The following is a 15,324-nucleotide window of genomic DNA, read 5'->3' as shown; positions in this document are numbered from 1 at the left end:
CCCCCCGACTCATTATACGTCCTCCCCTATTTCCTGAAGTGTTTTGGTATGGTCTCCTGACTGCGCGGGAGTCCTGACTCCCAGCCCAGAACCGAAGTGGCACCGTCTTCAAGTCCACCCTCTCCAACTCTTTGGTACCGTCTGCGGCCTCCGCCACGCCCCCTAAAACTTCCCTCGCGCGCCCTCCCGGCCCCGCCCCGCCGGCCGGAGCGGCCCGACGTGTCCCCCTGCGGCCGGTCCCTCGCTCCCCCTTTTCCCGGGTTCCCCCCGCCCCGCATGGTACGCTCCGGCCACGCCCCTCGCGGACGCGGTTGGTACGCGCCGGGCTCCCCCGCGCGCCGCAGTGGTTTGGCCGCGGCGACCCCTCAGGCAGCGCGTCCCCCGCGCTTGGTACGGCTCAGCCCGTCGCCCCTCGGTCGGTGGCCCGCGGCAGCCCCCAGCCCGCTCCTGCTGCCATGGTCCGTCCGCGCCGCGCTCCGCACCGCTCCGGCGCTGGGGGTCCCCTCGGGGGTCGCGGCCGCCCCCCGCGGCCGCTCGCGGTGCGCGCCGTGCGCTCGCGCTCCTGGCCCGCCAGCCCCCGGGGGCCGCAGCCGCCGCGGATCCGGGCCCGCTCGGCCCCTCCCATGGTGAGCCCCGCGCCTTGCTTCCAGAGCCTTCCACGGCCCCGCCCCCGGGGGCCTCCCCAGGCTCCCACGCCACTGTGCGCAGCCCCCTCCTCTCCGGGGGCGCCGCCGAGGCGCGGGGGGTGGCCCCGCGCGGGGCCGAGGTCCCCCGTGGCCCCGGGTGGTCCGCGTCCGGCTCTCCCCTTTGTTAGGCGGGTAGGCCGGGGTGGGGGGGCCCGGGGGCGGGGCGGGCTCAGATTACTGCTGACTGCGCGGCCCGCTGGACGCGGGTGGGGGGCGGGCGCCGCGCGCGCTTGTTTTTCCGATTGCAAAGTTGCTTCCTTGCTGGGCAGGGGCAGGGCATTGGACGTGGGGGCCAGGGGCTGCGTTCCGCACGCGCGCGCCCGTGCGGTCCCGGGTGGCGTCCTCCCCCAGGTCCTGCCAGTGGCCGACCCTGGAGTTGACTCCCACGCACGCCCGGGACCTTGGGCGTCGGCGCGCGCCGTGCGGCTCCTGCAGGCGGCATGCACTTTTCAGAACCCCCGGCGAGGCTTTCTCGAGGGCGGTGCGAGCGCGCGTGCCCGTGTTGCTCGCGGCTCGTTCGCGGACGGGACACGCGTGGACGCCCGGGCCCCGAGACGTGTGCTCCCGGGGCTTTGAGCTCCCCTCCAGGTGCTCCGCGGGCCCCCCTGCGTGGCGCACGGGGCGGCGGCACCTGTCCGGGTGGAGATTTACTTTGGGGGGGGGTAGCAGGTGAGCCCTCATCTGGGTGTGCTCTTGCTGCCAGGGCGGGTATGCCTGGGTGCCAGGCAGGCGTCCCTGACGGTTCCCTGCGGGACCCCAGATCCAGCCAGCTCCCAGGTGCCCAGCGGCCAGCCTGCCTTCCAGGTGACCCTAAACCCTGCTGTGTGGCAGTGCGTGCGCGCAGGGGGGCCCGCTGCTTAGCCCCCCCAGGCACTGCGCGCCCCGAATGTGGCAGGTAGGACAGCCCCAGGTGAGCTGCCTGATGGCCGGGCCGCGCTCCAGGCTCCATCTCAGCTCACCTGCGAGTGCCCCGCCCCCCGGACCCTGCCACAGCAGGTGTGATCGGGGGGAAAAGTGTCCCGAGATTATTTATTTTGGCCACTTGAAGCCGCGCGCGGGTCCTCGGACTCGGACTCCCTGCCGCGGGGCAGTTTCTGAGGTCGCTGGGAGAAGGCCGCTGTGTTCGGGCGCTGAGCCCTCCTCTGGTCCAGGGCGCCTGGCAGGGCTGTGGGCCCGGGAGCCTCCCCAGACCGCTGATCTGGCTGTGTCAGGGCCCCAGGCGTGGGGCAGAGGCTGCGGGATGCGCCTCACTGCCTCCCTCCCCGCAGGAGGGCGCTCGGGTGTTCGGGGCCCTGGGTCCCATCGGGCCCTCCTCCCCCGGGCTGTCCCTCGGGGGCCTGGCGGTCAGCGAGCACCGGCTCAGCAACAAGCTGCTGGCCTGGAGCGGCGTCCTGGAGTGGCAGGAGGTGAGGCGCGCGCTGGGCACGACGTGGGCGCGTGGGGGCGGGCCTGGCCGGCCGCGCCGTGACGCCCCTCCCGCCCCGCAGAAGCGCAGACCGTACTCGGACTCCACGGCGAAGCTGAAGCGCGCGCTGCCCTGCCAGGCCTACGTGAACCAGGGCGAGAACCTGTGAGTGCGGGCGCGGGCGCGGGCAGGGGCGCGGCTGGCCGCGGGCCCTGACCCCTCCTCCCCGCAGGGAGACCGACCAGTGGCCGCAGAAGCTGATCATGCAGCTGATCCCGCAGCAGCTGCTGGTGAGCCCCCGCCCGCGCCCGCCCCCCGCCCCGCCCGCGCCCCCGCCTGAGCGCGCCCCCCGCCCCGCCCGCGCCCACGGCCCCGCCTGAGCGCGCCCCTCCCTGTCGCCCGCAGACCACCCTGGGCCCCCTGTTCCGCAACTCGCAGCTGGCTCAGTTCCACTTCACCAACCGGGACTGCGACTCGCTCAAGGGGCTCTGCCGAGTCATGGGCAACGGCTTCGTGAGTGGGGAGTGGGCGGGGCGCGGCAGGTGCTGGCCGAGCCGGCTGCCCGGGGCGCGCCTGCTCCCTGATGTCTGGGCGGCTCCTCCTCGCGGGGCCTGTGGCCAGGGTGCGGCTGTACCGACAGGCCAGCAGCAGGACCCCCGTCACCCTCCCACTCCCACTCCAGAACCACTAGCGCCCGAGTCAATGAGCGTTTATGTAGCGCTTGCTGTGTACCGCTGTTACTGTGCTCCAGCTGGGGAAACTGAGGCACAGGAGGGGCGGCTGCTGCACTCAGGCCCTCGTGCCGGCTGCCCGACGGGAGGGAGCCCCGAGCTCGCCCAGCCCTGACGGCGCCCTCCCCCCAGGCCGGCTGCATGCTCTTCCCGCACATCTCCCCGTGCGAGGTGCGCGTGCTCATGCTGCTGTACTCGTCCAAGAAGAAGATCTTCATGGGCCTCATCCCCTACGACCAGAGTGGCTTCGTCAACGCCATCCGGCAGGTCATCACCACCCGCAAGCAGGTGGGCGGGCGCTTCCCGCCGGGACCCCGGGTGGGCGCGGGGCTGCTGTGGGTCTTGGGGTGCGGCCCTGAGCGCCCCTCCCCCACAGGCAGTGGGCCCCGGGGGCGTCCACTCGGGCCCTGTCCAGATCGTCAACAACAAGTTCCTGGCCTGGAGCGGGGTCATGGAGTGGCAGGAGGTGAGGCCTGGGGGCGCTGGGGGCGCTGCGCGTGCGGAGCCTGGGGGGCCCCGAGCCTGTGGCCCTCCGCGCTGAGGTCTCCTCTCCCTGCCCCCTCCCCAAAGCCCAGGCCTGAGCCCAACAGTCGCTCCAAGAGGTGGCTGCCGGCGCACGTCTACGTGAACCAGGGGGAGATCCTGTGAGTGTCGGGGGGCCGGGGCGCCCTGGGAGGCGGCGGGACTGACCAGGACTGACCGCGCGCCCGCCCGCCCCGCCCGCAGGAGGACGGAGCAGTGGCCCAGGCGGCTGCACATGCAGCTCATCCCGCAGCAGCTGCTGGTGAGCGGCGGGGCCGGCGGGGGCGGGGCGGGGCCGGGCAGGGGGCGGGGCCAGGGGCGGGGCCTGAGCCGCGCCTCCCGCCCCCCGCAGACCACGCTCGTGCCGCTCTTCCGGAACTCGCGCCTGGTGCAGCTCCACTTCACCAAGGACCTGGAGACGCTCAAGAGCCTGTGCCGCGTCATGGACAACGGCTTCGTGAGTGCCAGGGGCGGGGCCCGGGGGGCCCGAGGGGCGGGGGCGGGGCTTCGTGAGTGCCAGGGGCGGGGCCCGGGGCTTCGTGAGCGGCGGGGCGGGGCCTGGGGCGGCCCGAGGGGCGGGGCCGGCAGTCCCGGCGGTCCCGGCGCCCCTGCTTACTTCCTGCTTCCCACGCCCCTCCGGGCCCTGAGCCCCGGGGCGCTCCCGGGGGCTTTCACCGCTGGCCTGGCCCAGGGGGTGACGGGCCTGTGCCGAGTGCGCGCCTGAGCCCCGGCCGCCCCCAGGCCGGCTGCGTGCACTTCTCCTACAAGGCGTCGTGCGAGGTGCGCGTGCTCATGCTGCTCTACTCCTCGGAGAAGAAGATCTTCATCGGCCTCATCCCGCACGACCAGGGCGGCTTCGTGAGCGGCATCCGGCGCGTCATCGCCAACCAGCAGCAGGTGCTGCAGCGCAACCTGGAGCAGGAGCAGCAGCAGCGCGGGGTGAGCGCGGGGCGGGGGCGAGCGCGGGGCGGGGCAGGGTGAGGCCCGGGGCGCGGGGAGGGGGCCGCGTGCTGGCACCGCTGACCCGCCCGCCCGCGCCTCCCCCGCAGATGGGGGGGTAGTGGCCGCTCCCCCGGGCCGGCCCCTCCAGGAGTCAGCTGAGGCCGCCGTGGAGACTGGTGAGCGGGAGCCGCGCGGTGGTGCCGGCGCCCCGGGCGCGGCGGGGGCAGGGGTGGGGGTGAGGGGAACAGCCCAGCCCTTCCCACGGCACCCCTGCCCCCCCAGGTCAGAGGCCTCTGAGCAGGGGCCCTGGGATGGTGCTGCCCAGCGACGTGGAGGACGGTGTCGCGAGGTCATCGAGGACGGGCCCCACCCTGTACGGCTCCCCAATAAAGCCTTTCAAAAGCACACGCGCGCCTCCCTGGCTCTGTGGGCCCCGCCCCCCATCCAGCAGAGGAGGGGGCAGAGGTCTGCAGGCCGCACTGCGCGAATCCCGGACCCAGCCCGCCGCCTTGGGTCACCTGGCCGGGCCGCGCTGGCTCCTGGGCCGGCTCCCGGGCTCCCGTCTCCGTGGGCATCCTGTGTTCGTCCGGCCTGGGGCCCCTGCACGGCTGGGCTGGACGCAGGGGGCCGACCGCCAGGCCCTCCCCGCTGCTCCGGCCTCCACGCCCCGCCCCCCAGCAAGACGCGGGCCAGGTCGGCGGCAAAGCGCGTTTATTGCGGGCTCAGCCCTCGGAGAACTGGCGGTACAGCCGCTCGAGCCGTGGCTCCAGCCGCAGCCGGAAGGGGATCTGCAGGACGGCGGCGAAGCCCTCGGCGGGCGTCGGGGCCTCGAACTGCTTCCTGGAGAAAGGGGGGGGGTGAGGGGGCGTCCTGCCCGGCCCCCTCCGCCCCGCGCCCGCGGGACCCCGGCTGCGGTACCTGTAGCCGTACATGACCACGTCCGACACGGGTGCGTGCGAGGAGCCTGTCATCTCGCGGAACTGTGGGGTGGGGGCGCAGGGCGGTCAGGTGGGCGGGGGGCGGGGCCGGCGGTCCCGGCGCCCCTGCCTGCTTCCCACGCCCCGGGCCGAGGCGAGGGGCTCACCCGGTTGTTGTGGCGCGCCTGCTCCAGCGTGGCCGTGAAGAGGAAGCAGCGGCAGGGCACCCCCGCGGCCCTGGCGCACTGGATGTACCTGCGGGCGGGGCGTCAGCGGGCGGCTCCCCCCATCCCGCACCTGGTCCCGCCCCCGCCCCCGCCCGCACCTGGTCCCGCCCCCGGCCCCGCCCCCGCCCGCACCTGGCCCTGCTGGCCGCGTCCGGGTTCGTGTTGTCGATCACCGCCCGCCTGCCCTGCTTCAGGGCCGCCTCACACGCGGTCACGCAGCGCTGCCAGGAGCCCAGCGTGTCCTGCGGGGCGGGCACAGCGGGTCGGTAGCTGCGGGGTGGGGACCCGAGGGGCAGGGGCGGGCCGCGCGGCCGGGGCCCTACCCGGTTCACGTGGACGTAGCCGGCCGACACGAGGTGCTCCGTAAGGAAGGTGGACTTCCCGGCTGTGGGGGCGAAGAGCCTCAGCGGAGCCCCAGGACACGGGGGGGGGGGGCTCAGGCGTCCGGAGGTCAAGGGTCAGGGCCTCACCGCCAGGGAATCCCACGGCGACCACCACCTCCGGGCTGTCGCTCAGCAGGGGGCTGGACTCCGGGAGCCAGAGGGGGCCTGAGGGTGACGCGGCCCTCTGGGGGGGGAGGGAAGTGAGCCCGTGCCCCCACACACACCCACAGCCCCCTCCACACGCCCCCACTCCTCCCCCAGCCTCACCGGGTCGAAGGCTGGGAGCTCGAAGCTGGCCGCCGGCCACTTGAGAAAGAACTCCTCGGGCGTGGAGAAGCGCAGGCCGAGGTTGAGGGCGAACTGGGAGGAAGCGGGGGTCAGGCTCGGGCTCGGGCGGGGGTCAGGGGTCGGGCGGGGTGGGGGGCAGGGCCGGAGCCTCACCAGGCGGTCGGCACAGGAGAAGTCTTTCTTCTTCCGTCCAGGGGCCCAGTTGGCTGGGCGTCCTGCTGCGTCTGCAACCCAAGGACACCCCCTGTCCACCGGCAAGCTCGAGCCGGGCCCCCAGCCCCCACAGCGGCCCCTGGCCCCTACCTCCTACAAACACGCTGTCCCCGATGGAGATGGGCATGCGCTCATTGGCCTGGGAGATACACGAGCAGTGAGAACCCTGTCCCACAGCGCTGTCCCCTCCAGCACCAGGGGGCTCCCCGGGCTGTCTGCTCGGTCGGCTTGAGGCCCGACCCCCTGACTTCCGTCTGCAGCCCCTGCGCCTCTCACCCCAGCGGCTGGCCCAGCCGGATCCCGTCCCCCAGACGGCCGCTGGAGGGCGCCCGCTCCCACTCAGCCGACGGCCGCTCGGCCCTGTTCCCCACGTGGCCGCCAGGGGGCGCCCGTCCCCACGCAGGTCCCCTCCTGCCTCACGGGGACACCGGGCTCCCTGACCACTCCCAGACCGTGTCTAGGAGGCCGCCGCGACGCATGGCCGATGCCCAAGCTCCACCCTGCCTATTTCACACCCTCGCCAGCAGTACTGGAGCAGGCCGGGGCGCTAGTGCGTCCCGCCCAGGATGCCAGCGACCTGAGCTACGGCTGAGCGTGGGGACGATGCGGACAGGCCCTCCGCATAGCGGGCTCGGGCCTCCAGCGCCTAGGATGTGGCAGCTGGGGAGAGAAGGCGCGGCCGGGGCGGCGAGCAGGCCTCCAGCGCGCGGGGGCCAGGGCGGGGCTGCTCACCTGCTCCTGCAGGTAGTCCCACATACCGCTCACCGGCTTCCGGTACAAGCCCGCGTGCGTGGCCACCAGCACCTGGGGTGGGGTCGGCATGGGACGTCACGCCGCTGCTCCCCGCGCCCCTGGAAGCCGCCCTCCGCCTTGCCAGCCAGGCGCCCCGGCCGTACCTGGAAGGGGGCCCCCAGCTTCTCCAGCACGGCCTCCACCTTGGCCTTGAACTCCTCTGCCCGCAGCTTCCCGCGCCCGATGCCCATCTGGTTGGTGAAGATCACCAGCTGGGGAGCAGGGGGCCGTCAGCGGGCGCGCGGCTCTGGCCCTGCCCGGCCCACAGCCCAGGCACACGCACCTTGTAGCCATCCGCAACGAGCTCCCGTAGCCTCCGCGGAATCTCCGGGTACAGGAGCCTAGGGCAGGCGGGAAGCCCTGCTGACCCGGGGCCGGAGGTGGCTCCGGGCCCCCTCGCTCCCTCCCCCGTGCTCACCTCCAGTCACTGGGGCCAGTGGGAAAGACCTTCCCGGAGCGGGTGGTGATGAGGGTCCCGTCCAGATCAAAGCCAGCCACCTGGGGACGCCAGGGGGACAGCAGCAGCCCGGTGACCCCACCGCCCATCCGAGCGCCCTGGGAGAACCCCAAGTCCTTCCTGTCTCTCGTGGCTGCCCCCGGTACCCCAACCTCTAAGACGGGGGTTAAGGTACCCGAGCTCTGCCCGGTCTGCACTTAGACACAGCGGGAGCTAAGCTTCGGGGGGTGACTGCGGGGTGGGCACGCGCCGCGCTGACCCCGGGTCCAGCTCCGAGCGCTGGAGGCCGAGCAAAGCCGGGCCTGGGCCTCACCTTGGCGCGGGGCTGCACGCCGGGCGCGGTGAACACCAGCAGCTTGTCCAGGTGCGCCCAGCCTGGAGCCGACCTCCGCCTCCGCTTCTCCGGCGGCTCCTCCTCTGGGGGCTCTGGAGGGGTGCCGGGTGGAGTAGCTGGCCGGGATCCTGGTGAGTCGGTCTCCTCCCAGCGCAGGGTCAGCGGGTGCAGGCCATTGACCAAATACAGCGTATCCCCAACCCCCAGCGAGCCCTCCAAACCCTGCTTCAGTTCCTGAGTGCCAGCAGTTGAGGGGTTAATTCCCAGCTGCAGAGAAAGGGGAAGGAACTGCGGCTGGCCCCGCCCCCCAGCACCAACCTCCAATCAAACACCCAGGGACGGGACTTACAAGCCCCACCTCCTCACTGCACCCACCAATCAGGGCTTTGAGAGGTTACAGGAGGCTGCCCTACCGCAGCAGGGGAGGCTGCACTGGCCACGCCCCTTCCCCCCTCAGCCACTCTCCAGGGGCTGGCCACGCTCTTCCTCAGCCAATCAGATCCCTAGGGGCGTGTCCCCGAAGGCGGTGCTCTCTGGCTAGACCCGACCCCCAGGCCGCGCTCGCACCTGTTTCACCGCCACGGTCCGGGTCTCCAGGTCCGCGACCAGCTCCACTGCGGGTGGGGGAGTGAGGTCAGGGTGCGGCCCCCGTGTGACTGGTTTCCCGGTACTGGGGCGCGGGGCCGGGAGGCGGTTTACTTCAAGACAGGACCGCCGACCACACGGGCGCTTTCTCTCTGGAATCGGGGCGCTTCTCTCCGCGGGGTCTGGCTGGCCCCAGTTCAGGCTCAGCCACCCACTCCTCTGCTTCCCAGAGGGCACCCGCCCCCCTCGGCCTCGCCGGGCCCAGCGCCTGCTAGGAAGCGGTTCCTGCTTCCGGGCAGGCCACACCCCCGGCCCGGGCCCCGCCCACCTTGGGTTCTCGAGCACTTCCGGTCCGTAACCTGCGTCAGTGGCCCCCGGCCTAGGACCAGGGGCTGCCCGTCCGAGGGCAGGAAGATGGGGGCCGCCCCTCCCGGGGGGCTTTGCAGCCACAGGCGGCCCCGGGGCTGCTCCGTCTCGGCCATCGCGCGTGCAGACTAAAGGGGAACGGGTCTGAACGGCGGGCGCCCCAGTTCCACAGGAAGTCCCGCCTCTTCCCAGCCCGTCCGCCAGGAAGTCCCACCCCCTCGCGGCCTCGGGCTCGTGCCGTTTCCCTGGCGACGACGCCGGCTCCGGCTCCCCGCCGGCCCGAGTCCCCGATTCCTCGGGGCTGGGCTCAGAGCTTCGCGCGCCGCCGCCTCGCCCGCACACGCTCACCCGCGCCGGCTGCCCGGACTCCGGCGTCGCTTCAAGCCAAGGCGGGCCCGCCCGAGGCGCCCTGCCCTCGCCGCCGCCTCTCGGGTCCCGGCGGACGGAAGTGACTGGGCGCGCCGAGGGGGCGGAGCTCCGGCCCCGCCCCCCGCTCGCTCTCGCTGCAGTGTCAGGTTCGGCCCCTAGGGGGCGTCGGTGACCCGTGCGAACTCCTCTCGAATTCCCGGCGCCTGTGGTGGAGTCAGTCCGAGGGGCCGCCCCTACCTAGGTCGGTCTATTGCTTCACACCCGACGCCGCAGAGGGATTGCTACGCGAATATCAAGAGTTCACACGGAAATATACAAGCGGCAGAAAATCCTATTGCTGGCGTTCCTCTGGTCGCGACCTGATGGGAAACCGAGATTCCCCGGCCACCGGCCCGACTCTGCTCCACGGGGCCGGAGCCCTCCCCTGCCCACGAGTGCCCCACCCGGCCATAACGTGGGGGCAGTGCCACCGGCCCGACTGCCCAACTCTGGTCCACGGGGCCGGAGCCCTCCCCTGCCCACGAGTGTCCCACCCGGCCATAACGTGGGGACAGTGCCACCGGCCCGACTGCCCGACTCTGGTCCACGGGGCCGGAGCCCTCCCCTGCCCACGAGTGCCCCGTTCCTGGCCCGTGGAGCTGGGAGTGATTCCAACTCCCAGCCTCGCTCTGCGCGTCCGGCCCAGGAGCGTCTAAGCTGAATGCACAGCACACGTCACGCTCACGTCAGAAGTAAAACTTTTAATCTCAGAGCGCCCTTCCCATTCCCGGCTCCCACCCCCCTCTCCCCCCGCAGCAGGGCCGGAGAGTGAGGCCCCCTCTCCCCACGTGGGTGGACGAGGGCCCATTAAGGCACCTGTGGGCGGGAGGGGCGGGGGCTGGTGCGCCTGGCAGGCTGTTGGAGGGGCCGGGGACAGGGCCGAGCAGCCGTGTCAGGACGTGGGCGAGGCGGGCTAAACCAGCCCGAGCCTCAGTAGTGTGAACGCGGGATGGCTGCAGACCGAGTCTGGACACCAGGGCTGGGCCGCGCCCCGGGGCCGGAGCCGCTCCGCGGGGAGAGCCCTTTGCTTCCGCCCGAACCCGGCCGCCCCGGCCGGGAGCTAGCCACGCCCCCGCCGGGGTCAACCAATCGCAGCAGGAGCCGTCGCTGGGCAGGACCGACCGACCCAATCGGGAGACGCCGGCGGGCGGGGCGGGGCGAGGGGCGGGGCTGGCAGGGACGCGCAGCCCCAGCCGCGGACACGTGGGGGGCGGGCCCCAGGCCGCGCCGGCATTGGCGAGCTCCGGGGGCGGGCCAGGGGCGTCGTGCGGGGCGGGGCGGACGCGGGACCCGGCGGCCCCTCCCGGGCCTCAGTATTTCCGCTTCAGCTTCTGGAAGTCGCTGGTGTTGAGCCGCGGCCGCGGCAGGTCCCCGAACACCTGGGTGTCGTCGGCCTCCCGCAGCACGAGCGCGCGCATGCTCGCCGCGATGCGGTCCAGGTCCGGCGAGGAGGGCTGCGGACAGGGCGACGGGTGAGGGTGCTCACCGCCTGCTCCGTCCCTGGCCCTGCCCCACGTCCCGCAGCCCTCACTCCGGCACAGGGCCTCAGATCTGAAGATCTGGGCAGGCTGCGGTGAGCCGGTGAGCCAGTGAGCCCCCCGCTCTGACAATGGGGCTGATGTGAGGTCGCGGACAGGCCATCAGCTGTCACTCCACGCTCCCATGCAGGCCTGGTGCCCCCGCAGCTCCTGGCCCCAGATGGGACCCACGTCACAGCTGGTGGACCCTGCCTGGGCCCCTACAGCCTGGGGCAGGCGGGGTCCCCGCTGTGACCTGGGCCTGCAGCTCCGGGTGGGGCCGACCTCAGGGGGCCGGGCCCTCAGTGCCCCACTCGCCCTCTGCCTGGGGTGCCCAGCCCAGATCCTGCACCCGGGGGCGCCCTGCCCGCCACCCCGCCCAGAGCGGGCCCATCTGCAGGGAGCAGCAGCCGAGGGGAGGCCTCCATCCGCGGCCACCCCTTCCCTGGCCCAGTGCCCCTCACCGGCCCGTTCTCCTCGTCCGACGACCGCGCCTCCGTCCTCTTCTCCTTGAAGGCCCAGACGGGCACGGACACGGGCAGGGACTTGGCGTACTGCTGAGTGGGCAGGGCTGAGGCCGGGGGCACTGAGTGGGCTGGGGGGCCAGCGGGGGTCTCCTCGCTGAGGCTGCCGTCTGGAGGAAAGGCGCCCGTCAGCTTCCGTCCCCGCCCTCCCGCCCCGCCCGGGAGGGGCTGCGGCACTCACCGTCCGTGCTCTCGGGGTCCGACTCACAGAAGGGGGGCAGGTCCTGGAGGGTGGCGTCCTCGTCCATCACAAACAGCCCTGGGAGGGGGCGGGCCCCGGGCCGTGAGGGCCCCGCCATCACTGTGCCCACAGCACCCACCCCAGGTCACCCCGGGGCTGAGGGCCCCGCCATCACCGTGCCCACAGCACCCACCCCAGGTCACCCCGGGGCTGAGGGCCCCGCCATCACCGTGCCCACAGCACCCACCCCAGGTCACCCCGGGGCTGAGGGCCCCGCCATCACCGTGCCCACAGCACCCACCCCAGGTCACCCCGGGGCTGAGGGCCCCGCCATCACCGTACCCACAGCACCCACCCCGGGTCACCCCAGGCCGTGAGGGCCCCGCCATCACTGTGCCCACAGCACCCACCCCGGGTCACCCCGGGGCTGAGGGCCCCGCCATCACCGTGCCCACAGCACCCACCCCAGGTCACCCCGGGGCTGAGGGCCCCGCCATCACTGTGCCCACAGCACCCACCCCGGGTCACCCCGGGGCTGAGGGCCCCGCCATCACTGTGCCCACAGCACCCACCCCGGGTCACCCCGGGGCTGAGGGCCCCGCCATCACCGTGCCCACAGCACCCACCCCGGGTCACCCGCCGGGTCCCCGGCACACGCGGGGCGCCAGCATCTGGCTGCAGTCCCGCGACACCGCTCAGCCCCACGCGGGCTCAGAGAAACCGGACGCGGCGTGACCTCCGTCTGATGGAGATGGAGTCACTCGCCCGGGGTCCCACGGCTTACTCGTGACAGGGCCAGGCTCAGAGCCAGGCTGCTGGGGGGGGCTTCCGGGGCGAGGCGAGAAGGCCGCTCTCCAGGGGCACCAGCCACGCCCCCTCCCCCAGCCTCAGCTCAGGCCTCCGATTCCGTGGCTGAACCACTAGCCCCTCGCCTCCAAGGAAGACGCCCCGGAGCTCGGCCTGTGCCAGCCCCCGGCAGGAGCTGGCATGAGGCTCAGGGCGGGTCACACGGGGCCACAGCAAGCGGCCGCGGCTCCGGGGACAGGAGGGCCCGGGACCAGCCCCCGCCTCCCCTCACCTCCATTATCGCTGACGCCGAGCCGCTCCCCAGAGGTCTCGGTCTCTGTGGGCGCGTCCTCGTCCTCCTCGTCGTCCTCCCTGGGCAGGGCAGGCCGGGGCGGGCTGGGTGCGGGACTGGGAGGCTGCGGCACTGGTGGGGGCGCTGGGGGCCGGGCGGCGGCGGCGGCCCTGTGGGCCAGGGCGATATCGTGCAGGCAGCGGCGGGCGGCCTCGGCCAGCGCCCCCCGGCCGTGGGCTGCATAGGCGCAGGGGCCCGGCCGGGGCGGCGGCGGCGGCGCCGCGGTCAGCAGCACCAGCTCCGTGCCTGTGCGGGCCCGGAAGCGCTCGGCGGCCCCCACCACAGCCTCCCACAGCTCCTCCGGGCGCCCCAACGCCATCCGCGCCCTGTGGGCCAGAGCAGGACACGGGGGAGCTGAGGCCTGGCTGCCGCAGCTCCCGTCCACCCTGGGAGCCCACCCAGGTCCCTCCCGCCAGCATCTGATGCCCAGCCGAGTGCCAGCTCTGCCTCCGCCGGGCCTGACTGTCTCCTGTGGGGTCCAGTGGGCGGGGCGGGGCAGGGGCGTTTGCAGTAAGCAGATGGGGACGTCCGGCCGCGGCTGCCACGGAGCCCACGTTCCTTGTGGCACAGCCGTCCCCCCCCACCGTGACCCCAGCCCCAGGAGGGTCCTCCCGCACCCAGGACAAGGGCCCGCCGCCCCCACGGGCAACACTGGGCTCTCCCCCCAGCTCCCCACAGCTCTTGGCCAAGCTTCCCATCGTCCTGTCGTGGACGCAACTTTCCCTCTTCCTAAACTCCTGCTTCGGGCCCCCACGTCTGAGCAACACCGTCTCCTCGCGGGGCCTGTGGTCGGCGTGACTGGGGGGCCGCTGTCTGCCCGAGGACCACCCACCGCTTCTTGCTTCCTGCAAGGCTGGAGCGGCCCCCAGAGGCCCTCCGCGATCCCCACGCCACCCAGGCCCTAGGCTCCCTGCACCGTGGGCCCTACACCAGAGCCCTGCGTCCCCGGGCAAGCAGCCTGCAGGTGCAGCTCAGGGGGTAGGGCCTGGCCCTGTCTCTGTGTCGTCAGGGACTGGGGGCTCAGGCCCAGCTGCGGTCCGGTCCGCGTGCCCCTCGCAGCTCGGCATCCCAGAGGCCAGTGGGCCTGGCCCTGCCCTGTGCCCAGACCCCTCAGCTGGGCGCTCACCGACAGCCAGCGGCCCGGGCCTGCCCAGCACCGGGGTTACAGCACCCATCGGTGAGCCGCTCATCCGGTGGGAAGTGAGGCACCGGCCCGAAGCCCCAGGGTGGGACCGGGCGGCGTGGGCAGGGGGCAGGGAGGGGCTCGCTGACCGACGGCGCGCGGCTCCCAACACCAGGGAACAGGACCTAACCGGGGGGAGCAGCGACCGAGGCCAGCAGCCAGGCCCGGGGTGCGGGCGGGGGCTCGCTCCCCAGGGAGGAGGGCGGCTGGCCAAGCCCCCCCAGCCTGTCAGACTGGAAGCGGCCCTAACAAGGGGCACGGGGCACCCCTGCGCGGGCGGACCTTGGGGCCGCCGCCCCGCGACCTCCCCGCAGCCCCCGGGGATCCAGGCCTGACCCGCTTTCCCAGCAAAACAGGAAATCCCGCCCAGGTGAGGGCCAGGGCCGGAAGTCCCGCCTTTGGGCGGGTGAGGGGCGCCCGGAGCCCCTCCAACAACCCCCTCGGGCCCGTGGACGGGGTCCGCGGCCCAGGTGAGGACCCCTGTGGGTCCGAACACCGGAAAATGAGGGTGTCCAGGCTCTGCCTAGAGTCAGACACGACGGTTCTCGCGGGCGACCCCCCTCCAGCGCTCAGCCACGTGCCGCTGGGCTAGCTCTGCCCTCTGACCTATGCAGGCCATACCACTCCCGTGAGCCGGGCGCCTTCCCGGAGCCCCTCTGCCTCAGGATGGCCAAATCCTCCCAACACCGCGGTTCACAACGCCGCCTCCACTCACGTGCCCGTAGCCAGCATGGCCGGACAGGCGCCGTCGCCGCCCTCAAAAGGCATGGCGGCGGGCTGATGTCACTTCCGGGTGACTCCCCTCCTTCCTTATCTGGCTCGCCCGAGACCAAGATGGCCGCCATGGGGTTCGATCCAGGTCCGTGGGAGTGTTGGCCACAGTGGCTAGCCCACAACAAAGATGGTGGAAATGGCTTACCAGCTTAAGCCGCTTCGAGGAGCCCTCAGAAAATATGGCCGCCCACACATGCTTACACGTGACCACGAGAAACTAGGGAGGGCGACCTAACGTTCCTCACCCTTTCTTCCACAAAGTGGAAGTGGTGCCCGTTAACGACATGGCAACCAGCCTGGCTTCACCTGCCCGTCGTGTATATGGGCTCTCTCTCCCTCTAACCTATACCCCCTCCGAAGCCAAGGCTGGCAAAGACCCAAGATGGCAGCATTTCTCGCTTCGGTTTGCCCAGCTTCAACATGGCGACTCGGCCCGCTTCGAGGGTGACTCAGGAATTCGCCTGGGACAGCTTCGGTCCTGGGGACGCCGACGGCTTGGTCCCGTCGTACCGAGTCCGTCGGCTCTCGGGCGACGCACAGCTCCTCTCACCTTCTTTGCCTTTATCCGTTCCTCTTCTCGAGCACCTCGCTACCTCGCCCCGCAGAGAGATGGAACTGCCCCGCATTAACATGGCCTCAGGCTAGCGGGTACGGCCGTGCCCTCGAGCAACATGGCACCCCTTGGCTTCGCTGCCAGTACACAGTACGAAGCAGGAAGGGGGCGGTTTCAGGGAGACACGGGGAGGAGCCC

At 72.7% G+C, this 15,324-nt stretch overlaps 3 protein-coding genes across 13 annotated transcripts; 1 reads left to right on the top strand and 2 right to left on the bottom strand.

The window, feature by feature from the left end:
* The first annotated feature begins 242 nt into the window (after window positions 1-242).
* On the top strand, window positions 243-4,691 carry PTOV1 (PTOV1 extended AT-hook containing adaptor protein). Of its 4 annotated transcripts, none has more exons than XM_051841669.2 (13): window positions 243-390; window positions 1,955-2,092; window positions 2,174-2,256; window positions 2,324-2,381; window positions 2,497-2,604; window positions 2,955-3,110; window positions 3,199-3,288; window positions 3,393-3,466; window positions 3,549-3,606; window positions 3,697-3,801; window positions 4,086-4,283; window positions 4,394-4,462; window positions 4,569-4,691. In XM_051841669.2, the coding sequence occupies exons 1-12, from the start codon at window positions 277-279 to the stop codon at window positions 4,403-4,405; spliced, it is 1,194 nt and encodes a 397-aa protein (XP_051697629.1). In that variant the 5' UTR covers window positions 243-276; the 3' UTR covers window positions 4,406-4,462; window positions 4,569-4,691. The 4 variants fall into 4 exon arrangements, with proteins under 4 accessions (XP_051697629.1, XP_051697628.1, XP_069919146.1 ...); XM_051841668.2 differs by having other exon boundaries at window positions 288-626; XM_051841670.2 differs by lacking the exon at window positions 243-390 and adding an exon at window positions 675-818.
* Window positions 4,692-4,980: 289 nt separating this feature from the next.
* On the bottom strand, window positions 4,981-9,796 carry PNKP (polynucleotide kinase 3'-phosphatase). 4 transcript variants are annotated; one of them, XM_070063032.1, is made up of 17 exons: window positions 9,197-9,796; window positions 8,811-8,976; window positions 8,465-8,511; window positions 7,877-8,191; window positions 7,525-7,604; window positions 7,390-7,447; window positions 7,211-7,318; window positions 7,047-7,118; window positions 6,405-6,453; window positions 6,255-6,325; window positions 6,081-6,173; window positions 5,901-5,997; window positions 5,754-5,815; window positions 5,563-5,672; window positions 5,371-5,458; window positions 5,205-5,266; window positions 4,981-5,126 (listed from the first exon to the last, which is right to left on the bottom strand). In XM_070063032.1, the coding sequence occupies exons 2-17, from the start codon at window positions 8,962-8,964 to the stop codon at window positions 5,009-5,011; spliced, it is 1,584 nt and encodes a 527-aa protein (XP_069919133.1). In that variant the 5' UTR covers window positions 8,965-8,976; window positions 9,197-9,796; the 3' UTR covers window positions 4,981-5,008. The 4 variants fall into 4 exon arrangements, with proteins under 4 accessions (XP_069919133.1, XP_051697627.2, XP_069919134.1 ...); XM_051841667.2 differs by having other exon boundaries at window positions 7,877-8,164; XM_070063033.1 differs by lacking the exons at window positions 8,811-8,976; window positions 9,197-9,796 and adding an exon at window positions 8,597-8,734.
* Window positions 9,797-9,942: 146 nt separating this feature from the next.
* On the bottom strand, window positions 9,943-15,264 carry AKT1S1 (AKT1 substrate 1). Of its 5 annotated transcripts, none has more exons than XM_051841675.2 (5): window positions 15,124-15,264; window positions 12,557-12,942; window positions 11,479-11,556; window positions 11,238-11,407; window positions 9,943-10,710 (listed from the first exon to the last, which is right to left on the bottom strand). In XM_051841675.2, exons 2-5 carry the CDS (start codon window positions 12,933-12,935, stop codon window positions 10,567-10,569), a joined length of 771 nt encoding a protein of 256 aa, XP_051697635.2. In that variant the 5' UTR covers window positions 12,936-12,942; window positions 15,124-15,264; the 3' UTR covers window positions 9,943-10,566. The 5 variants fall into 5 exon arrangements, with proteins under 5 accessions (XP_051697635.2, XP_051697631.2, XP_051697634.2 ...); XM_051841671.2 differs by lacking the exon at window positions 15,124-15,264 and adding an exon at window positions 14,515-15,113; XM_051841674.2 differs by lacking the exon at window positions 15,124-15,264 and adding an exon at window positions 14,406-15,111.
* Between the last annotated feature and the right edge of the window lie 60 nt (window positions 15,265-15,324).

Source organism: Oryctolagus cuniculus, chromosome 18 (assembly GCF_964237555.1).
Source record: "Oryctolagus cuniculus chromosome 18, mOryCun1.1, whole genome shotgun sequence".
Lineage (NCBI taxonomy): Eukaryota > Metazoa > Chordata > Mammalia > Lagomorpha > Leporidae > Oryctolagus > Oryctolagus cuniculus.
Note: the sequence above shows the minus strand (reverse complement) of the source record. Positions and strands in the feature narration are given on the sequence as shown.

What these genes read in the sequence shown, in the direction of transcription:
- PTOV1 (XM_051841668.2), top strand. Translation starts at nt 456, where the DNA reads ATGGTCCGTCCGCGCCGCGCTCCGCACCGCTCCGGCGCTGGGGGTCCC. An exon ending in GTGAACCAGGGCGAGAACCT is followed by an intron (nt 2,257 to 2,323) that starts GTGAGTGCGGGC and finishes TCCTCCCCGCAG; the next exon opens with GGAGACCGACCAGTGGCCGC. An exon ending in GTGAACCAGGGGGAGATCCT is followed by an intron (nt 3,467 to 3,548) that starts GTGAGTGTCGGG and finishes CCCCGCCCGCAG; the next exon opens with GAGGACGGAGCAGTGGCCCA.
- PNKP (XM_070063032.1), bottom strand. Translation starts at nt 8,964, where the DNA reads ATGGCCGAGACGGAGCAGCCCCGGGGCCGCCTGTGGCTGCAAAGCCCC. An exon ending in GGACAGCGTGTTTGTAGGAG is followed by an intron (nt 6,326 to 6,404) that starts GTAGGGGCCAGG and finishes CTTGGGTTGCAG; the next exon opens with ACGCAGCAGGACGCCCAGCC. An exon ending in AGGCGCGCCACAACAACCGG is followed by an intron (nt 5,267 to 5,370) that starts GTGAGCCCCTCG and finishes CCCACCCCACAG; the next exon opens with TTCCGCGAGATGACAGGCTC.
- AKT1S1 (XM_051841674.2), bottom strand. Translation starts at nt 14,644, where the DNA reads ATGGCGGCCATCTTGGTCTCGGGCGAGCCAGATAAGGAAGGAGGGGAG. An exon ending in GAGTGGTATGGCCTGCATAG is followed by an intron (nt 12,943 to 14,405) that starts GTCAGAGGGCAG and finishes TCTGGCCCACAG; the next exon opens with GGCGCGGATGGCGTTGGGGC. An exon ending in CGGACGAGGAGAACGGGCCG is followed by an intron (nt 10,711 to 11,237) that starts GTGAGGGGCACT and finishes CCCTGTCCGCAG; the next exon opens with CCCTCCTCGCCGGACCTGGA.